The 24341-nt window shown below is 36.2% G+C and overlaps 1 protein-coding gene across 2 annotated transcripts in view; it reads left to right on the top strand.

Annotated features, from left to right (window-relative positions):
* The first annotated feature begins 1071 nt into the window (after positions 1-1071).
* Positions 1072-24341, top strand: part of brinp3a.1 (bone morphogenetic protein/retinoic acid inducible neural-specific 3a, tandem duplicate 1) — a 57692-nt gene continuing 34422 nt past the window's right edge. Inside the window, exons 1-3 of one of the 2 annotated variants that reach the window (XM_058402174.1) lie at positions 1072-1269; positions 1520-1583; positions 3539-3822. In XM_058402174.1, coding sequence (XP_058258157.1) covers positions 3593-3822 — 230 coding nt within the window. In that variant the 5' untranslated portion in view covers positions 1072-1269; positions 1520-1583; positions 3539-3592. Of the gene's footprint in view, positions 1584-3538; positions 3823-24341 lie in introns of both variants that reach the window. The other variant, XM_058402173.1, reaches the window with a different exon arrangement.

Here is a 24341-nt window from a genome sequence, read left to right on the forward strand (position 1 = left end):
ATAGTCATGACAGTGACTGTATAATTGTATTGACGTTGGCATGTATGTGGCGGTGATGTGAATAGCACTGCTGGCTCACAGCTCCAGGATCCTCGGTTCAATCATGTCTTTGGGTTATTGTGTGTGCAGGTTCTTGTTATGTATCTCCTCCCACCTCACAAAAAACATGCCATTTAGCTTTGCTAAATTTCCTGCATTAATTACTATTTACTCTAGGCATGGTGGCTTAGGCATGTTTGCCTCCTACCATCAAGGTTGGGGTTTGATTCTTGCCTCCACTTTGTGTGTTTACATGTTTTCCCTGTGCTTCTGGGGTTCCCTCCGCAAGTCCAAAGACATGCACTGTAGGCTGATTGGCATCTCGAAATTGTAGTGAGTCTGTGCAATTGTGCCCTCCAATGGGTTGGCACCCTGTCTCCTGCCTTGTCCCCTGATTTCCGTGGGATAGACTCCAGGTTACTGACAATGTGCTAGAGAACATGGATATGTGAATAAATATTTTATTCCTGTCTAACATGAAGTCCACAATGACAAATATGTACTAATTCACGCATCTTGTTATTTTTGGTTAATTGACATCACCGGTTATTAGCATTGAGGTATTAGGTATGTGTTAATGAAATTATTAACACTGCTAATAATATATTTCTGTTAGTCATGACTAGTTGCACTGGCTATGCTGAATTGCCCTTAGGTGTGAATGTGTGTGTATGGTGTGATGTAATAGACACACAATCCAGTGTGTATTTCCACCACAAGCCCAAGACAAACTCCATCACTACCACAACCCTGACCTCAGATATTGATTGGATTCTTTTTTTGCTTTTTAACTGTTTGAGAAAAAAAGAGTGAGGTTTGGATTAAACTGATCTTTTGGGGGATGTTAAAAACGAGCAGATGTGATGATTAGGTGTTGTTACGTTTACTAAAAACATTATAAAAATCACAAACACCCTATGCTTTATGAACATAGAACACTTTGAGATCGTCCTCATAACCCCGCCCCTATACACTCCGCACAGCCAATCAGGAGTGGAGCAGGCTTGCCTCCGAAATAAATGGCACGTTCCGACGGCGTACAGGAGCATCATCGGACACACACTAACACAGACACGAGGTGCAGGTCTATGGAGTATACACAGGCGCGGAGCATCCCGAATCACATCGACAAGCAGAAGCCCCACAACTCGTGCACTGCTGTGCGGGGTTAAAACTTCCTTTCTGCCTGGACAGAGGCACGGACATTGAAAGGAGAAGAAGTCTGCACGGGTCAGTCGACACAGGGACAGCTTTAAATGTTTATCAAGTGAATTTTGAATGATATTTGTCGGACTGCGTATTACTGCGTACTGGACACCGGGAGTGCACGCGCGGACCACTGAGTGCTGACTGATGTCACGCGCTGTGTTTTTCCGCCGCCGCCGTTTGCACTTCTCCAAAACACTGAGATAAAGTGAGCGGAAGGTCATCCGAAAATGCATGTCAACTGATCCAAGATTTTTTATTTTTTTATTTTTAGCGCTGTGATTTGGAAAACTGGGAATTGATTGGGAAGTGAGTGAACAACCCAGCACTTAAAGAAGGTAAAGAAACTCATTTTCTATGGAAATCTGCCTCGGTGGAAGCATGATGGAAATGATGGCTTGTAGTTGTTGCATTCAGCACTCTAAAGGAAAAATCCTAAAGGGTTTCACATATGAGATGTGAGCATAATTCTTTTCCCCCCGCAAAGGTGAGGATTATATAATTAATATGTGAAATTCTTATACAGGAGCGTTTTACCATGCCCTGAAATAGGCACGTGACATCATGCATCTAAAATGTAAATCATGTAAAGTTAATCATGCCTAAAAGTTGAAACGCCCGACGTGTTTAAAAAAATAATAAATAAATAAAATCATTATACCTGTATAACGTGTCACATGAAATCATTTGATAGAAAAAGTAAATAAATAAAGAAAGAAAAAGAGTGAATGGAAATAAAACTGCATTTCCTGCATGGGAAAAGAAATGTATAAGTGAACAAATAAAAGACCATGTTTATTATTATTATTATTATTATTATTATTATTATTATTATTATTGTTGTTGTTGTTGTTGTTGTTATTATTATTATTGTTATTATTATTATTATTAATAATCACGTTTTGAATCTTGTTTAAAAATGCTGCAAAAATAAATAAATCTTCTTTAAAAGTCATCTGAAAATAAATGAATTGTGTAAGAAACATGAAAAGAAAATGGAGCAATGTGTAAAATTTACACCTGGAAAGAAACAAAACAAAATCACATGTGAAAACAAACAAAAATGATGTGAAAAATAAATTGATGGCTTAATGGTACTTCTTGCATGTTAATAAGCACAGAATGAAAAATCACATGTGAAAATAAATCCGTGTCAAAATCACATAAATCAATAGTAAGTAAATTGAAAAATAAATCAATAGTCTAAAAATCACCCGTGAACACGAATGAGTGTAAAACCATGTGTAAAAAAAGATGAACGCTATAAAAAACACATAGAAAATGAAATTAATCTTGTGTCAAATCAAATGTGAAAATGAATTCATAGTATAAACATCAGGTGAAAATAAATGAATTAGGTTTAAAATCGCACAAAAATGAATAAATCATGTAAAAATCACATGAGGTGGTAAACATTCATAATGTTTACAGATCACATTTTGCATGACTAGTGTAAATTAATACTAGGGCACAGTTGTGTAAATAAATGAACTATGTTGAAAATACTTACATGTGAACATGAAGGAATCATGAAAAAATCACGTGTGAAGATAAAAACTGCATGTAAAACCCGTGTGCATGTGATTAGTAACATGTAAAGTCCATGTGATTATTCTCAAAGGAATAGGAATGCAATGATTTATTGATTTATTATTCAATTGGCTTCACTAATTAAAAGTGCTAAAAGATTTGGTATGGGACAGTCTACAGTGGAACAGTTTACAATAAAAAATAGAACAACCAAGCAATTCCATGTTGTTTTATTATGCTTTGGTTATGGGGTCATTATTTGGATAGTAGATGGTTATAAATATAGATGATAAAGTGTAGAGATTTTCCCCTACCTTGCTGTTTTAACACTGTTTCTAAATCACCATTTTATTTCATTAATCCACATTTCCTTATAGGTACTGACCTTCTATTGAGTTAAAAATGTTTAACATGAAGATTACTGTGTTATTTATGGAGTAGTGGTTTGTCCTTTGGGACAGTGGCAGTAGATAGTGTTCATGACACAGTGTGATGGAGTGTGTGGGAGATTTGCTGTCATTGTATAGGTACATTTAGCCATGTGAAGCTTTGTTTAAGTTAAGCATTTTATATATCCTGTTGCTGTTATCCTCTTGAAGCTAATGTATGTGGGATATAATGATCCTAACTCTTGCATTAAAAAATCAATGGGAACTTATATAGCTCACCCATGATTACTTAATCCTGAATGTTTTGTTTTCTTTTGTGAGTAGTGTGTTAGCCAGACCTGAGGTGCCGTCTAACTCCACTTTTTCTCTCTTAGCACTTTCAGGAGGTGAGGAAAGTCCTGAGAGAATGTGGAGTCGTGGGGTGAAGCATGAGCTGCCGGTGTGTTGCTTTTAGACTGGCGTGTCTCATGTGTCCATGGGAGTGTATTTTACTAAGCCTCCACTGCTGGGTTGTAGCCTCGGCCACAGGCTCGCGGGATGCTGCTGGTCCATTCGGCTGGCTCCTTTCAGACAAAGGGCCTTTTCATCAGTCGCAGGAATTTACGGAGTTTGTGGAGCGCTACCAACAGGGCTTCACCACCAGGTACAAAATATACAGGTGAGTCATGCAAAGCAGCCAGATTCATCTTTACAGAGTTTTTAAACGAATAAACCCGCTATGGTATTGTTAAAGATTGACAGTTTTAGGAAATCGAGGTGCATGAAAGCCACACATCGCGATGCATGCGGTGATCTCCGTGCTCAGGGGTTCAGCACTTTGGACTGTAAAGTGGAATTTGATGATTACGTGTACTTCGTGACAGCTGAGGCATTGACAGAAGTTGAGATGAGTTCAAGCATGGTGGATTAGATGAAGTAACAGCAGCACAAAAGGCAGCTGAAAATGAGTCTGAGTGACATGCGTGTTTGGCAGAGCTCAGTGCCCATGCAGCCCAGCACAGATGGAGATGCCAACACTGGGGTTAGACAGGCGTGCTGTCCTCTACAGCTCGGCACATTTGTGAATGCTTTTTTTTCCATCCGCACTAAATTGGTGTTAAGCCGGATCTCCCCCTGCTGGTGGGCTGGGATGCTGGAGTAGTGAGTAGTGAATGAGTGAGTGTGTGTGTGTGTGTCTGTATGTCTGTATATCTGATCTATGCTTTTCACACATGATTATGTGAGTTACTTGTGATGGCATGAAAAATAAATCAAACACCTGAATGTTTGTTTCAACATGTTTCCTGAAACTTCACATGATTAAACCCATATGATTTCAGGTGACTAATACACAACCATGTGTGGGAGGAAAAGCATTACTTATTTGAGAAAATAACATGATAATAATAATAATAATAATAATAATAATAATAATAATAATAATAATAAATATGTAACCCACAACAGGAAGTGTTGAAAAATGTTCCATTATTATTCACATGTAACTTTACAGACGCGAGTTGAGCATCAGTGCAGAGTCGTGTAACACCCTGCAGCAGAAGCACTTGCTCTTGTTTTATATTCATATTCATATTTATTCATATTGCTCAAGATTTGAAGGCTGTATAATGAGTTTGCGTCACGGCACAAATCAATCCTCTCCTTGTATTCTTTATTCCTATCCATTATTCAGTTTTGCTTAAAAGGTTAGAGGTGATTTCACGATTGGCGTCCCATTTAGCCTCTCAATTATTAAATTATTCTTTATTATTTATTCATTTTCAATCTTAGGAAGTGTGTATTTAACCCTTCAACACTGGGTTAACCCTTATTACACAACAATCCTGTTCTTCTGACCATTGCTTTATTTTGAGATTTTTTTTAAAGCAAACATATAAACTGCTTCCATCCAAATAATTGATAACTTTCCATTAATTAACTTGATTTTTTTTATTAATTAATACATTAAATTTAATCATTTGGAGAAGGGAACTGCATGTTCAAAGTGCATGTTCATCTAATGAACAAAAGGAAGGCTGGATGATGCAACTTGAATGTTATGACATCATAAATATCGCAAATATTTCATAGCGGGGAATGTGTTTGGGTAACTGAGCGAATATTGAGGAACTGAAATATATGTAAATGTTCATCTGTAATGGATTACTATATATATATATATGTATATATATATATATATATATATATATATATATATATATATACACACACACACACACACAATAATAGTTTATTATTACTATTATACTTATACTATAAGTTACTATAAGTTACTAAGTGTTTACTCATCAAATTTCAGGGTTAAGAGTAATTATAATAGACTTTCTTTCTTTCTTTCTTTCTTTCTTTCTTTATTTATTTATTTATTTATTTATTTATTTATTTATCAGGGACACAATAGAGTGAAAACTTGAGAGTTTTCATTTATTGTCCTTGGCCAGTTCCTAGTTGATAAATAAATAAATGAGTTAAAGATAAATTAAGATTAAGAAAAAAAAAACAATCCTGTTTCTTACATTTCAGGTCTGACCACTGCTTTAATTTGAGATTTTTTAAGCAAATATAAAAACTGCTTCCTTCCAAATAATGGGAAAACAAGGTGATGCGTGATGCGTCCCGACACGAATAGCAATTACTGTGACCACCCGAATGTTGATTATTTCCCAAGAACAGCATGACATTTTTATTTCTCATATACTACTACTGGTTGCCAATAATGACATTTTTAAGTCTTAATAAAAGACATACTGTGCTTGTTAACTTTTTTAGTAATAATAATAATAATAATAATAATAAAAAATCTTGATGATGCTACAGCCTTCTGTGGCTGGAAATCTAGACAGCAAAATCAGTCATGCTGTCTGAGTGGGAGGGATGATATTCTCTGTTCTCTGTCAATCACAGTGACACTGGCCAATCATAGACATGTGTTTACTCATGTATGCGGAAGAGGACAGGTAGTGTTTTCCTTACTGTTACTCTGACTCTAAGTGTTTTAGTCTGCCTCTAAGTGTTACGCTGCCTCTTGAGTATGTGTCTCTGCCTCAGCAACAACAACAAAAAAGCAATAAAAGTAATATGTAAATATTTTTAAAAAAATATATATTAAAATATTAAAAAAAATAAATAAATAAAAGTGCAGAACAATCTGTGCTGTAATGAGAATATGTGCTTGACAAATTAAATAAATATATATATATATATATCTGCACTTTAATTTAAATAAAGTACCTAACTGGGTCAATAATTGAATGTTGCCACTGTTGTATGGTATTTCTCAATACATTGGATGGTTAAAATGTTGGTTAAAAGTCTTCCCCTGTCACTTTACATACACATTGGTGAAGGCAGTATCATTGGAACAGGAATAACTTCCCGGTTGTGGAATCACCCTTGAATTCCTGCACCTATATTCCACACTTGAACATGTCTGTCATTTAGTATTCCTCTTGAGAGTGTTGCTCTGGAAACATGTAGTCCTATATGGAGCAGTATAGATCCGTCCCCGGATGTCTCCTGGGCTAGAATAGCACACTCTCCTCGAGAGACCATCCCGACACAGTGTGTGGTTTCTAAAGTCAGTTTGGCTTCCATCAACCTCGTCATACATAAGAACAAAAATACCTCTACTCTTTAAACCACATCTTTTTTTGACACATAAGAAATGTGACAGTTCATCTTTTCATCTTTTAGCAGATGCACTCTTGAGAATGTAGTTCTTCACTGTGTTGAATGAATTAGCGTACATTACTTGCGCTGTATTCCCAGCATGCAAACCTACACTTATTATAGAGCTGTTGACGTGTAGTGTGTAGTGTGTATACAGGCTTATACCGAGGTTTCGTGCGAAGAATTAGCAGGACGACGCTTTCTGTGGAGAATTACTGCTGATATTCATTGTATCTTTAAGAAGCGCTGGCTAAGCTGACAAGCGCTGTCAGCTTGCGCACAGGGAGCTTTGCTATTAGCACCTGACAGCAACTTTCTCACAGCAAACACATTGAAATTATATATAAACGCATGTGTGGTGTGTGTGTGTGTGTGTATGTGCATTCCTACCCTAACAAAGGCTTTCTCACTAAACACAATTCGTCTGTAATAATCTCAAACCCTGGCTCAAGACAATAAATCGTTTGCGGTTCATGCTTTTCAAAGTGTGGGAGTTGTTTATGAAAAAAAAATAAAATAATGAAATATGTTAGAACATAGATAGTCAATGTGCTTTCATGCCATCTCTTGCCAAGTTTAAACCAGTGAAAAGGTCAGGCTATAAACAGTCACTGAGGAATAGAAGCTGAGCCCGTATACCTTAATTAAAGCTCAGAGTTCAGTATGCATTGCTCATCACCTCCACTCTAACAACTGGCTCATTATGCAAGGAATAAAAACACTGATGTAGTCAATAACAAGGTGATGCGTCCCGACACGAATAGCAATTACTGTGACCACCCGAATGTTGATTATTTCCCAAGAACAGCATGAAATTTTTATTTCTCATATACTACTACAGGTTCCCAATAATGACATTTTTAAGTCTTAATAAAAGACATACTGTGCTTGTTAACTTTTTTAGTAATAATAATAATAATAATAATAAAATCTTGATGATGCTACAGCCTTCTGTGGCTGGAAATCTAGACAGCAAAATCAGTCATGCTGTCTGAGTGGGAGGGATGATATTCTCTGTTCTCTGTCAATCACAGTGACACTGGCCAATCATAGACATGTGTTTACTCATGTATGCGGAAGAGGACAGGTAGTGTTTTCCTTACTGTTACTCTGACTCTAAGTGTTTTAGTCTGCCTCTAAGTGTTACGCTGCCTCTTGAGTATGTGTCTCTGCCTCAGAGTGTTACTGTGTCTCTTGAGTGTGTTACTCTGCTTATGAGTGTGTTACTGTCTCTTGAGCATGTTACTGTGTCTCTTATGTGTTTTACTGTGTCTCTTGAGTGTGTTTCTCTCCCTCTGATTGTTCAGCTTCTTGAGTGTGTTACGCTACCTCTTGAGTGTGTGCCTCTGCCTCAGAGTGTGCTACTGTGTCTCTTGAGTGTGTTACTATGTCTCTTGAGTGTGTGTCTCTGCCTCAGAGTGTGTTACTGTGTCACTTGAGTGTGTGTCTCTGCCTCAGAGTGTGTTACTGTGTCTCTTGAGTGTGTGTCTCTGCCTCAGAGTGTGTTACTATGTCTCTTGAGTGTGTGTCTCTGCCTCAGAGTGTGTTACTGTGTCTCTTGAGTGTGTGTCTCTGCCTCAGAGTGTGTTACTATGTCTCTTGAGTGTGTCTCTGCCTCAGAGTGTGTTACTGTGTCTCTTGAGTGGGTGTATCTGCCTCAGAGTGTGTTACTATGTCTTTTGAGTGTGTGTCTCTGCCTCAGAGTATGTTACTATGTCTCTTGAGTGTGTGTCTCTGCCTCAGAGTGTGTTACTATGTCTCTTGAGTGTGTGTCTCTGCCTCAGAGTGTGTTACTATGTCTTTTGAGTGTGTGTCTCTGCCTCAGAGTGTGTTACTATGTCTTTTGAGTGTGTGTCTCTGCCTCAGAGTGTGTTACTATGTCTCTTGAGTGTGTTGTTCTGCCTCTCAGTGTGTTGCTCTCCTTCTGAGTGTGATACTCTGTCTTTGAGCATGTGTTTCTGTCTCTGAGTGTGTTACTCTGCCTCTGAGTGTTCTACTTTGCTTTTTGAGTGTGTTACTCTACTTATGAGTATGTGTCTCTGCTTCTGAGTGTGTTACTCTGCCTCTGAGTGTGCTACTCTATCTTTTGACTCTGTGTCTCTGCCTCAGAGTGTATTACTGTGTCTCTTATGTGTGTTACTCTGCCTTTGAGTGTGCTACTCTGTCTTTTGAGTATGTGTCTCTGCCTCAGAGTGTGTTTGTCTGCCTCTGAGTATGTTTCTCTGCCTGAGTGTGTTACTGTGTCTCTTGAGTGTGCTACTCTGCCTCTGAGTGTGTTACTGTCCCTCTGAGTCTGTTAATCTGCCCCTTGTCCTGTTAACATGAAAGTGGAAAGTGCAAAGCAGCTCAATCTCTCACAGAGTGCTGACACTGGAGACTCCTTCCATAATGTTTTAAATATCTTACAGAAGCATTAATGATTATACATTTATTATCTTTGTATAATTAAGAAAACATTATTAAAATTTCATCTTAGATTATAAAATCCATGTGAATTAGTTCATTTTAGCTGCATCCTAAATGACATCCTATACATTATCCACTTACACTTACACCACTCTACTTACACCACTCTACTTACACCACTCTACACCACACAGTGTATAAATTCTAGACAGATTAAACACATAAATACAACACCGCTAGCTTCAGCAAAATGTGATTACATTTTAAATTTTAAGTTGAAAAATAAACCACACAGTGTGGGATCAATTAAAAGTCACTTGTAAGATGTCTTGTCCACTGGAGTGCTGTCAGCCATCTTGAATTTTTTTCACATCCAGTGGTAGCCCAGCCTCTCATCTAGTGCAGCTGAGTGCATGATGTGTCCAAATTCCACACATTGTTTTCTGGTTAAATAAGTGCATTAACCTGGTACAGGAAGTGCACATCTTTTTGTTGGAATTTTCATTGAACACACTACTCACACTATTTTTACTACAAAACTGTAGTTTTTCCCATTTCTGCTCTCTGAGATGCCCCAAGTGCTTGTTCATAATCACCTAAAATTTGAAGCTGTTATCTTACACCACTAAAATTCTGTATTATTTTATCCAACAAAGAAAAAACACAATGAGTCCTGACTCATTTTATATCAGACTTGCCGCCATAAATAGTTAATTTGTTTATGTCAGATAAATCGAACACCAGTGTACTGGTAAAAGGGTTAATGCAGTTACATACCTAACTAGCTTGCCATGTATTACAGCATTACCTCATCTCCCAATCTGTAGTCTATTTAATCAGGGTTCTGGGCAACCAAAACATGAGACTGGGCAGCACACTGGAGCTTTTTCTTCTCTGGTAGGCTAGCAGAACGGATTTCTCATTTTCCCAGCCTGTTTTATGACAGTGAAGTCATTTGCATTGAGGTTTTATAGGAGGACTGCACATATCTGTCTATAAATTACACATATTATTTCTTTTTTCTGCCAATGCCCACATGAAACAAACAAATTCGTGTTTGCTTTGCTTTCATACTCGTACGTTTAACGTTTATTGCAATCAAACCTACTTTAATATGCAGACACTTTGGCTAATTTGTCACTATTCAAGCTTAAACTGTTCCGCTGTTTAGATTGTGCTAATGAATACGCATTTATCAACAACTTCAATCATCACATATTCCGCATCAGTTTGACAACTACCCTTTCATTAAATTATTATATAGACGGTATACGTGGTTCTCATAGAAATGTTGCATAGCTCAACATGCTTTAAGCATTCTTCACTAATATGGACTCTTCTATATTCTGATCACTTAGTGACTGACACTTTAAAACGCAACGATTTTGGATAAGGCTCAGTCACATTTATCATTATGCACATTGCAGGATGAAATGAGGTAGTGCTTCAACGCGATCTTACACACTTAAAATACTTAAAAAGGGAAGTCAAGGCTACTTGAAGACAAAACTACTTCAAGACAGGATGACAAGACAAGAGTGAACAAATGTCAACAAATCTTATGATTAAAACACGGACAAAAACACTTTTCAATCAGATTTTTCTCTGTTAACAATTACTAAACATTATCAGTTACAAAAGTCCTATGCAGTGAAGGATTTGGAAAGAACTGTTCGTTTTCAATGGCATTTTTCTTCTTCTTTATGTATACAGAGGCAATCAAGTGCATATTACACTGCATTTGATTAAACTAAACATTCCATGTTTTGTAAACTTTTTTAAAATTGTTTTTCAAATGGCCAAACGAAATTAAACTTTTCTGGCATTTGGCAAATCCCCTTATCCAGAATGATTTACTATTTATCTCATTTTATACAACTGAGGGTTAAGGGCCTTGCTCAGGGGCCCATCAGTGGCAGCTTGGTGGACCTGGAATTCAAACTCACAACCTATCATCAGTAGCCCAAAACCTTAAACACTAAGCCACCACTTCCCACTTCATTTGTGAAAATAGCTTTATAGTGTACAGATATATATTTCAGTGGCAAAAGTTTGTACCCCTCACCGTGATTGTTTCTTAAAAAAAGGAAAATTTAAGCTTTATGTATCTTAAAATTCTAGAGAATTCTACAAATACTAGAAACAAAGAGTCGTAATACAGTGGAACCTTGGCATATGACCTTGGCAATTTAATTCCTCTCGAGTTCTTAAGGTGAAAATTTGTATTGCGAAACAACTTTTCCCAAAAGAAATAATGTAAATGCAGATAATCTGTTTCAGCCACCCAAAAATATGACCAATATTACCAATATGAAGCATATGTAAACTTTATGGCTGCTTACAAAGAACTGACCCAAGCTAAGCATTCCATGTCAAGCATCCTCACAGGAAGTCGTGCAACCAAGTTTGGGCTAAAAATAGAACAGACCACCCACACAACCAATCTGTCAACAAAAAAAACACGAGAGCAATCACATAGCTTTTGAACGCATGCCGACGGCAACATTGGTATTGTGGGTTGACTCTTTCTAAACAGCTTTCCTTTGTAAATTTCCCATTGGGATCAATAAAGTATCTATCTATCTATCTATCTATCTATCTATCTATCTATCTATCTATCTATCTATCTATCTATCTATCTATCTATCTATCTATCTATCTATCTATCTATCTATCTATCTATCTATCTATCTGACTGAAACATTTTTTTTGTAAAATTCCTGAACTTGCTTTACATTGGCTTCTCTTGGCTTTCTACCAACGTTTTGAAAGTCTCCCTGATGTATGTGCAACTTAGCCGGCGTTTGGCTTGTTCATATGCCGAGAAAGTTTTGCATGCCAATGCTAATTTCTTGCAAAAATTTCAATTCTTAAGGTAAATTCATAAGGGAGGGCATTTGTATGCCAAGGTTCCACTGTATGTAGTAATTATATAAAAGGGTGTTAAAGGGTTTACGCTCGGTTACGAGCTTGTTATGAAACAGTACCAATGCATCACTATTGCTATGTAAAAGCACCACCACACAGTTTCTTAGCAGCCATAAGATTATAGGAGTCTTTTTTCATTTTTCTGTGTCCCAAATCGAGTTCCACAGGGCGTTCTCTGCTACAAGTGTAACATTGCATTGGAACACATGCAGCTATTCATTACATCTTTCCAAGCTGATACTCATGCAATGCCAGGGGAGAGGATTAACCATCCAATTTTGTACACATGTCCTAGCAGATGACCTTGATCGAATTGCATTGCTCTGTATTGATAGAGAGAAGGAGAGGAAGCCATCTTTCCAGGAAGAGAACAGCCAGCCTTGGTTACAGATGAAGTTGGCATCACTGGGAATTCCACTGCAAGAGTCTAGTCCCATTTAAAGGTGTCCATTATGTCCCTGCTGTCTGATTGCTATTGCACCTGACCCTCACCTTTCATCTTGTAGGAGTAGAGCACACAAGATGGCTTTGGTTGAGATGGTTCATCACCTCACAAGGATGGCCCTTGTTAGATCTTGTTAGAAGTGTATCAGGGATCACTAGGAGTGGACACTATAAGAAAAAATATCATGTTGTGTTTCCCATTTCTATGATATGTGATCTCTCTCTCTCTCTCTCTCTCTCTCTCTCTATCTTCATCCATTCATCCATACATACATATATACATACATTTATTTTTTATACATACATTATTTACTATCTTTATTTTTGCTTAATAAAAGAATAAATCTAAATATTTAACACAGAAGAGAAGCAAACAATATATCAAATCAGTAGTTTCCAGTAAGGTTGTAATTCTCAAAAATTAGGTCAACCTTGAGATTTCTGATGCCACCCATTACATGAATAACCATGTTACATATTGGTTAATAATTTAGGAGACAAACAATCCATTCCTGAGAACGTAGATCATGATGTTATATCTTGAATGATCTCATGCATTAACAGTCTTTTTGTTTGTTTGTTTGTTTTTGGGCCATGCTAATTTACTTATTTAGCTTTTTTTCCGTTTTCTGCACACCAAGCTGACAACATTTTCAAATTAAGTCTATGAAAATGACATTTGTGCCAGTCTAATCCTCACCACATTGGTGTGTACAGAACATCCTCTGTAGTAATCTAAATCTCATTAACTCTTAATGTGTTGATTGGCCCATAAGGGTTAGAACTGCCATTTGCTTTACTCAATACGGAGGGACCACAAAAGAAAATTTATTTACAAGGCCGAAGGGAGAGGGGGTAAAGAGGCTAGAGGAGTTACGCCCTAGTTAATTGTCTCATTTTTTATGTTTAAAGACATGCGTATCTCTTGAGTGTTCTTGTACTTGCATTCTCAGCCTGAGCAAGGACAGAACACTAACTCTTTCTTTAGCCACTGATGTGAGACTGTTTACCCAGTTCATCCCACGAAGGCCATCATTCCACACTGAGAGACAAATGGGAGGTGTGCAGGGTCTGTTTTTTTTTTTTTCTTTTTACCCCAAGGGAATACTGAGACCTGCTTATGCAATTATTGCTTTAGTTTGAACCTACCTGCTTTAAATCACAGCGACCCTGACCAGGTTCAAGCAATTACAGAAGATGAATGAATGAATGCAGTAAATGCGTCACACAGCACTGAGTACACTCTTACCGTAACAAATGAGGCTTTTCTTTTTCCCGTGAGATTCATATGTGACCATCTTACAACATTTTTTTTGAGTCCTGCGAGTTCTGAGTGACCCTAGAGCCAATGCTCACTTCTAAGAAAAATTATTTTGGTTCAAATGTGGCACAAGAATACTCTTTTTATCCTAGTTTATGGATCGATGTAATACTGATCTAGCAAATGAAGTCTTCTGAACTGACTTGCCTTGAATCTTTGTGTTACAGAACAACTTTTTTTTGACAAGAAAAGACATTTCATGGGCATTTCATTTTATATTTTTTCAACTCTGCTGCCAAGAATCACAGATTTACACCGACAGCATGTTTGACTAATCATTTTCTGTAACAAAACACCACCCAGGCATTTCTGGATTGTACAACGCATTAGCTGTTCAAGGTGCAATGACTTTCAACAAAGCTTTTGAAATATGAAGAATAATTTATATTACTTAATGGAAGTGGCAGTGGGTTGGTACTTTGCTAGCTTAAATTAATATAGATGGTGCTCTCTGAGCTGTATATCATCAGTGTCATGTTTGTTTGTTATTTATTAATTTATTTTTACTAATGGATATCTGTGATTAACCCTTGTTCAGTTCTCTAATTATTACAGTATTGTACCCAACCACATGGAATAATACCCATTATATTGAATGTGCTCCTTAAATACTAGTATTTACACTGTCAGTAACATATTACATATATAATTACATACTGTATGATATACAATTTTGTATTTATTTATTTATTTATTTATTCATTAATTCATTTATATCATTTATATTCAATTATCAGAGAAAATTATTGACAAAGAGGTGACATAGGATTTACATTCTATTCCTCAGGCAAAGGGTAATTCTATTCCAGAAGGGAAAACAAAACTCCAGACCATCTACTATTGGAGACTTTCAACACAATTCTCCATTCTGATTGGTCAGGAGGTGTTGACATCATTCTGGCTGCAAAATTTATAATGATTATATTAATTTTCTAATGTTCTATCTATAGTAACACTCTTAGACAGGACCTTAAATGCTGGATCATCCACTTAACAGGAAAAAAATTGTTGAAATGCACCATATAGTAAATAGTAGAACGTCTTTAGGACTGAGGCTTTTTTTTTATTAAATATCTTTAAATATTTCATATTTTAAAAGTATTATTAACGTTACTAGTGAGAACAGAAGAAAGGCAGGAAACAAAATGGCTGTTTATAGCTGCTTTGTGGATTTTCCACACCACTGAATGGTGCAAACATACATGTTCTTCTTTACTATCTACAACACACACAGTACAACAACGCTAGGATTGTCTGTAGGTATTAAAGGAATCAAATGTTTCAGGGAATAATTAACTGGACCACATCACACCTCCCAGTCATTCATTATTTTCCGTGGCTTATCGTGATTTAGTCATTAATTAAGTGCAAAATATATTGTATATAGAGGGTGTCCCATAAGTGTTCCTTAATTCATTACAGATTTTTTAAAAATTTATACCTCAGAATTTACCTTTAGCTAATATCAGAGGAACAGCGGATATTTATACACAGAAGTGACATTTTAAATTATGAAGCATTATAATTGTCAATTAAACTTTAAATCAGTGTTCCTTTAGTCAATAGTTCAGTGACGTCGCTTTTAGGCAAAAGATTAACATCTAATTATTTATTTATAAGGATCTTGCTTAGCTTTTCACTTCGCTATGTTCACATGTCCAGTGTCCTACATTTCAAATACCTTCAGGAACACAGTGTTTCCCACCGGTCTGGGGTAAACCTGAGGGGAGGACAGGATGGGTTGATGGGGGATTTAGCGTGATTTGGGTGATGTTAGGGGTGTTATGGGTAGATTTGGGGTTTTCCTTTGAAACGTGTGTTACATGTATTCATCTCTGATCCAACACTGTGTGAACAAAATGAGACAAAATATCTAAAATGAGATCAAATTTACCAGTATATCTGTCAGCAACCTGAATCTGTGGGAGTTTTGTGAACTAACTGTAACTGTAGTGCTGACTAAAAGTTATTGTATTACTGACAATTGACATATTTTGTCTCAGGGAGTTCTCCTTCCCCTTAGGCTTGCCCATTTGGGATAAATTTAAAATTTATAATCTATGTCCTGAATTTATCTATTTTTTTAGAAACTGCTTTGTGACAGTGTACATCATTACATAACTAAATCATGCACTGCAGAACTAAAATTGAATTGAACTGAGTATATCTTTATCTGTTTAGAGAGAAAAATGGACAAAAGATTTTTAAAAATGAGGGGAAAAGAATACTATATACTTTATAAAATACATATATGTTGAGAGAGATAGAAAGAGCATTCAATATATGAACATGTAACAGGAAGATAGCAAATAAGATTTTAATTTTAATTTTATTTTTTTTTATTTATTTATTTATTTATTTATGATTTAGTGGAAAAAAATATTAATAGTAATATTAAAAACATTTTAAAACTAAAAACCATTTGACTAACCCATTTTAAAACTAAAAACCATTTGACTAACCTTAGTCTACTAACCACTATACCAGTTATGATTTAATCTTCTAGTATTTTTATATTGTCTTTGGTTTCATGATCCATGTAGTACTGAATAATGGGTTTTGACACAAGTCAAGATCGGTCTTTCTTGACTTGTGTCTTTTCTTGTTCAATCCACTCACATCTGAAATCATTCCCTTGGCCACATCTCAAAGCAGAGTGTTCAGCCACTGCACCCTGGTCATGTATTGCTTTCAGGTTTGTCGAGCCTCCAACCCTTCTCTGTCAAAAGCTACTTGAATTTTTCCCGGTTGTGTTTGGAGTGAATTTGGTGTTAGCTGTTCCGTTTGGGGAGAGAATTGTTTTCTTCATGTCGTGTCGCTGAGCTTTCATCTTGTTCCTAGAGGGCTGTAGGATTGAGATCAAGCTAGCCGGCACCCCTGTGCAAACCTTTCAATAATAGTTACAATATGGATGACCTGCAGTGATTGCCTTAAGGCATTTTTTACCTCCATTGCCTCAGATATCTGGACCAGTCCTATACAGTCAGTCTTGGATGTTTCAAACTAGAAACCTCAGCATTAAAGTGTATTTTTAAAGAAATATAAGTTTATGGAATGCAAAAATGTTCTCCAGCAAATGGAGTGTCTTGTGCATAGGAATTTGAACTCTCAGGATGTGAGCTGATGTTCATAGCTTGAGGATAACAGCACAGCTCATAACCAAAATCTCTCAGCTTTTTAGCCTTTATCTGAGAGTACAAACACATGCTACATTAGCATTTGACTATAGCTGTGTGGTCTCGTACATGGCAAATTACAGTATATACTTCTGAGCAAGCGACCTAGCTCAGCATATGCTATTACATTGTGTTAGCTATGATATTTTATCAGAGTCATTTAGGTTTCTGGGCAACCAAAATATAGGACCGGGCAGCACACTGGAGCTTACATGTAATGTGTGAGCTTATGATTCTGGAAGCAAGTGCAAAAACTCAGCATGTTGCTTATTAATGCTACATTCACACATACAGTGACTAACAGTGTCAAAGCAACCAGAGACTATTCATTTTCAATGAGTGGTGGGCATGTCCAGCCACCACTAGACAAATTTGAGAAAGGTTTATTCAAATATGGAGGTGAAGAGTGAAGACACTAGAGAAAATAGCACACACTGCTACTCTTTCATCTTATATGACATGATGCATATATACCCTTGTAAACTTTATATACAGATACTAAGTCTCCCTCCAGAATGTTTCATTTTAGCGGCAAGAAAAATTATTTATTATCAAGTGGAATGCAGCCCCTATTGATAAACCTTATTACTATGGTAACCATTAGTAGGAAAGCGTACTGGAGACTGCATAGTGCAGTGACTGGTGACTTGCAGTGATAAAAATCGCAGTATGTGTGAAGGCAGCTTAAGTGCAATCCAATAATGATGGTGGTCAATAAATATGAATGTTACAAAGGACAATCCATAATCAGAACAAGAGTAGAGTAGAGCAGAGGAGATGGGAAATGCATAAGAAACCATGAGAGTCAAGATGACAAAGGAAAAGGAGAGTATAAAAAGCAAGTTAATTAAAGGATGCATTTATAACAAGCAAGCACACAAGCTCACATTAGGAACAGACCAATAAAGAGAAAGGGGCAGTGACAGGACCAGAAAACAAAGCAAAATGCAGCACTTTCTGTGTAGGGAGATGTGTTGTGACACAAAATGGCACTTTTCTGATTATGTAAAGTGAGTGAGAAGGACCTTGTGTTTGCCAATGCATTCAGTATGATTAGTATTAGAAAAGAAATAAAACATAAGTAATTTATTGTTCTAGCCTTGACTGGCTGATTGACCTGCTGTTCCGAAACAATGATCATTCAGGATGAAGATGAGATGAAGCATTGTACGTACATACAAACATACATACAAACATACATACTGTAGACTGACAGAGATGAAGTGCCTTTTGAGCATTTTACTGCCTCTGGCTTGCCCCTGGCTTGTCATCACCCCTGAGGCTAATTCTAATCTAATATTCCTGATTTCGTTTAGCACTGAGAGAACTTTTGCTCTAACTGTAGTTGGTGTTTAAGTGTGCTGAGCATATGGTTATTTGCAAATTCTTCCCTTGTGTTGTGGGAATGTGTTGACATGGAAGATGAGGAGGCAGTGCAAACTGACAGATTTGCAGTGCTGTGCATGTTTTGGTTAAGGGTTTGAGCTAAAAATGTATCTATCTGGTTAACACCTCTATACTGACATGTTGATATAAAGCAGCACTTTGTGCATATGCTACAGTATTTGTACATCAGAAATGTTCCAGGTCTCTCAAACGCGTTGCTTATCTCATCCCCAATTTAATGAGTGTTGACAAAGCGAGTGGTTATTGGCTTGGGTGTGTTGTTGCTTTGATGGTTGAAATGTTGCAGAATGTCACACGCTGACCTTGCCAAGAGACAATAACAAACAAAGCGTTATGTAGCTTATCAGCTGGCATTCATGTTACTCTTCAGCTTGTCTGCATCCATGTTCTTCATCAAAACAAAAAAACCTTTTCTTGTATAGAGTGCAAGGATTATAGCACTAATAGTTTGCCATTACCTATGTTTCTGGATGGTTCTATAGATGGAGTTGGGCTTTGTGAATATCTTGTGAATGATCTCTTTTTTTTATTGATTATCTGCTACAAGTACTGCAACAAATGGTGACCAATTTCCTCGAATGTAATCATTCCCCAGAGAATCAAGAATCTAGAGCCCACTTTGTATAAATTGACCTCCTGAACGATCTCATAATAACAAATGACATCTTTCAGGGTTGTTTCAAATCCAGTAGGCTACTAGCAGTAACAGATTCATATGATAACCAAGATGGGGATTCAGCTTCCAGTGTCAAAAGAAATGGCAACGACATTCATCATATTTATATTTGGCAGATGCCCTTATACATAGCTCATTTTTTTTGTACAACCGAGCAGTTGAGGGTTGCAGGCCTTGCTCAGCAGTGGCAGTTGGGTTTGGGATTTCAACTCACAACCTTCTGATCAGTAGTACAAAAACTGTGTAAGTAAATACTTATACAGTGGAACCTCGACATACGAATGCCCTCCCTTACGAATTTTTGCCTTAAGAATTGAAATTTTACAAATTTGCATTGGCATACGAAGCATTTTTGGCATATGAACGAACCGAATGAACGCCGGGCAAGTTGCGCGTATATCCAGCACCGTTCAAAACTTGTTTGCGTCAGTGGAAACCAAAGCGAAGCCAACCGATGCAAGTTTACGTTTTTTATGATTTTTTTTTTTTCAGTCAGCAAAAGCTGTTTTGAAAGATACAACCCACGATACCAACGTTGTCTTCCACATGCGTTCAAAAGCTAGGTGATTTTTCGCACGTTGTTTTGTTGACAGATTGGTGGCATGGGTGGTCTGTTCTATTTTTAGCCCAAGCCTGGTGGCACAACAACCTGTGAGGACCCTTGACATGGAATGCTTAGCCTGGGTCAGTTCTTTGTAAGCAGCCATACAGTTTACATACGCTTCGCATTGGGAATATTGGTAATATTTTTGGGCGGCTGGAACGGATTATCTGCATTTACATTATTTCTTATGGGGAAATTTCTTTCACAACACAAATTTTTACATTAAGAACTCGCCTCCAGAACAAATTCAATTCATACGCCAAGGTTCCACCATATAGGAAACAAACACCTGAGCTAATGTTGACAACAATGTGTCTTTATTGGGGAAAAATAAAAATACTACTTGTGCTGCTTAATGTAGACAGAGCCACCAGATACATAACATCCTGCTGTTTTCAAATGCAAATACATTAAAACCCTGAGCACAAGTAGCCCACAGAATATAACAAATAAAAAGCTAAAAACACAATATTACTGGAAAGTCATTAATACTATTAATCTTGAAATTATATAAATTCCTTAGGAGACACAGAAATGGTGTTTGGTAAAATTTGATTTAGTAAACATTGAAATGAACATTTGCTGACGCTATTCTTGTTAAAATAAAAAAAACAAATAATAGCCTAAGGCTAAGAAGAAAAGGCTCATATTTTCATTTCTACTGAATTTGAAGCTGTCACGAATCCTCTCAGCATATGATGCGTTTCACAGCCAGTGCTCTTATCGTGACGTGTTCTTTGTTTTGCTTTCTGGTCCTGTCTCTGCCCCCGTTCTATCATTGCTTTGTTTCCCAATTGTATTCCTCTGATCTCAACTCTTGATTAGTTTGTCTGTTTATACAGCATTTGTCATGTTGCAAAACCTTATCATTCTTTTCTACTCTCTTGTACTGGTTTCCTAGTTCTCTATCTGACCTGCTAATCTATTTTTCTAATCTATTAAATATGAACCATTCTCTGATCCCTTGCATAATGGTTATTGGTATGCACTTAATAAACAGCATGCTGAGTTTATGGACATTCCCATCAGGGCTCACATCAGATGTTAGAGAAGCTCATCTCATTTTCATGTCTTCTACATACCCGTACATGTTAATACACTCACACTTTTACATAAGGGCATGGTCTGGCTAAGTAGGATTTAGTACTGGGCATATCAATTAGCTTTAATTTAATTCAATTTTATTTGTATAGAGCTTTTAACAATGGATATTAAAACAAATCAGATTGATGGAAATATATAAATTCAGGATATGAATCAAAATTAATCAGTCTGTATGTAATGAGCAAGTCCGAGGTGAAGATGGTGAGGAAAAACTCTCTGAGATTATAACCTTGAGAGGAATCAGACTCAGAAGGGAACCCTTCATCATCTGGGTGACACCAGAAAGTGTGATTATAAATCATTTCTCTTCTACAGCTGTGCACTATTTGGTCAATATTTGCAATTATATTTAGGGATGTGGTAGCCTAGTGGTTAAGGTGTTGGACTGTTGGTTGTGAGTTTAAATCCCAGGTCCACCAAGTTGCCATCATTGGGACCTTTAGCAAGACCCTTAACTGTAAAATGCTTAGTTATATAAAATGATCTAAAAATGTAAGTCACTCTAGATAAGGGAGTCTGATAAATGCCAGAAATGTAAGTTATATAACCAGGTTATTCAATCTAGTTTTTACATGTAAATTATTTCTGTAAAAAACCATTCAAAACTGTTCATTGCAATTGCAGTCCAAAGCCATCTTCATGGTTTCTACTGTAAGTGGTACTATCCACAGCAATCTCACCTATCCCCAGGCTGTCCACGTGCTGCCATTCTGAGCAGCAAGAGCAAGCAGACTCCAAGTGATGAGACTTCCAGCCAGAAGTAGGGCATCAGGATGGATCAGGCAGGTTCGGAGAGCAGAAGTGGTCAGGATCGCTTAGCTTGAACAGACACTTGATAAGAATCTTTCAAGAATCAAGACTATAAAGAGAGCAAACTAGTACAATGCAGTAGAAGAAAAAAAAAAGGTTACGTAACATTTACTCAACACTTTTACTGTGGTTTTACTGACTGAAAAAGAAATCGCTAGTCAGACTTAAATAACATCTACTATGCGAAGAAAGAACTGCACAGTTTATAGATGAAAAATGCTCTAGCTACATAAAGGGAGTTAAAGTACTCACTTGTTTCCCACAGTCTGTATTAATATTCATAATTAGCTTGTCATATTTGTGAGATACGTTACTATACCTATTTTTTTCTAGTTAACTGGATTCCCTGGCAAGCGAAATACATTGGGAACAGACTGAGCAACACATCCCAGGGGGCTAGCTAATGAATTTATTTTGTCCTCTTCTGTCAATAATGAAAGTTTGAGCACTTTAATAATGCTTTTTATTACCATGGTATTTGTCATTTTCCGGTAGTATCCTATTATTATAATGGTGACAGTTAAATGTTTGAATATTTATTCTTCTTGTTTACAGATGACATCCTCATTGTTAGCTGCAAATTTATTCCGAATGCAAAATTATTATTCGGCCAATGTGATGAGTTATCAGACTGCAAGGTGAAAAGGGAGAAATGTATCATGGCTCTGAATAATAGCCTCGCATTGACCTTGTCTTCTGACATTCTTATCATCACCTACACGAGATGGAACTTAGACACGGATCTGTTTATTAATGCATTAGCTGTTTTCTTGTAGCATTTTCATAATTCTGGATAACATCTGGTGGTAATGACAATGATTGCAAAATTGAATGGTTAGATATGGTCTTTGACATTGGATTAGTGTGCATATTATGAGAATTGGCCTCAATTTAAAGCCATTGCACTGAATGTCATGATTACAATGAATACACCTTTGACTTTTTGTTCTAGGTGTGTGAGCTGAATATATAATAAATATAAAAAAAAGCAGAAATTCTACACAGTAGGAAAAAAAATCAGGATTCAGGTATCAGAATTCAGATGCATTTTCCAATGGAATTTGTGTTCAATTTCTAGCTTCAAGGCAAAGCACAGGTTTATTTTAATGCACTCGTTTTAATAAATGATCGTTTCTAAAGTAAGAGCTCATTCACAGAGATCTGTATGATGGAGAGAAAACACTAAAAATAAAAATAAATGAATCTATGAATGAATGAATGAATGAATGAATGAATGAATGAATTAATTAATTAATTAATTAATAATTTCAGTCAGTGTATGAGCTTTATGTTATAGCTGTTTTTTTATTTTTTCTCCCTTGAAAAAATTTTCAGTAGAGAGATCTCTGAAGTCAGGAGGAAGTCTCAGGAGGAGCTTTGTCCCCCAGACCATCAACCTCCTCAGTTCAGATGCGTCCATCTTACAGATCCCTTGGGATTTTCTAAAGACTCATTGACTCATTTACTTTAATACATGCATTACACCGCTCCATTATTGATTATTTTCCTATAACAGCAGTCTTTTATTCTGTACTTAATGACAGAATGTCTTGTATATTTATATTTTTACTGATCTGCAAGTGTTTGTATAGATAGATAGATAGATAGATAGATAGAAAGAAAGAAAGAAAGAAAGAAAGAAAGAAAGAAAGAAAGAAAGAAAGAAAGAAAGAAAGAAGAAAAGTAAAAATGGTAGGAAAAGGAAGAAATAAAGATAGATAGATAGATAGATAGATAGAAAGAAAGAAAGAAAGAAAGAAAGAAAGAAAGAAAGAAAGAAAGAAAGAAAGAAAGAAAGAAAGAAAGAGGAAAAGTAAAAATGGTAGGAAAAGGAAGAAATAAAGATAGATAGATAGATAGATAGATAGATAGATAGATAGAAAGAAAGAAAGAAAGAAAGAAAGAAAGAAAGAAAGAAAGAAAGAAAGAAAGAAGAAAAGTAAAAATGGTAGGAAAAGGAAGAAATAAAGATAGATAGATAGATAGATAGATAGAAAGAAAGAAAGAAAGAAAGAAAGAAAGAAAGAAAGAAAGAGGAAAAGTAAAAATGGTAGGAAAAGGAAGAAATAAAGATAGATAGATAGATAGATAGATAGATAGATAGAAAGAAAGAAAGAAAGAAAGAAAGAAAGAAAGAAAGAAAGAAAGAGGAAAAGTAAAAATGGTAGGAAAAGGAAGAAATAAAGATAGATAGATAGATAGATAGATAGATAGATAGATAGATAGATAGATAGATAGATAGATAGATAGATAGATAGATAGATAGATAGATAGAGAAAGAAAAAAGAAAGAAAAATCTATTTACATTTTACTGATTTTTGAGTTGAGCTTAATTTTTTCTTCTGGGTATTTTTCTGTATGTGTTTATTGTTATGTTTATCCATGCCATGTAGCCCGGGTGAGTTTGGCCTACGCAGATTAATATTTATTTATTTACATCAAGAATCGGTGCTTATTGAAACTCAACACAGTCTCCTCTCTCATTTCCTGACAACTGTTCACTGTTCACAGCAGACAGTATTATGTATATATATATATATATATATATATATATATATATATGTATATATATATATATATATACATAATACTGTCTGCTGTCTGTGTCTAGAATCTTCCTGTGACACATGTA

Source organism: Hemibagrus wyckioides, linkage group LG11 (genome assembly GCF_019097595.1).
Source record: "Hemibagrus wyckioides isolate EC202008001 linkage group LG11, SWU_Hwy_1.0, whole genome shotgun sequence".
In the NCBI taxonomy this organism is placed as follows: Eukaryota; Metazoa; Chordata; class Actinopteri; order Siluriformes; family Bagridae; genus Hemibagrus; species Hemibagrus wyckioides.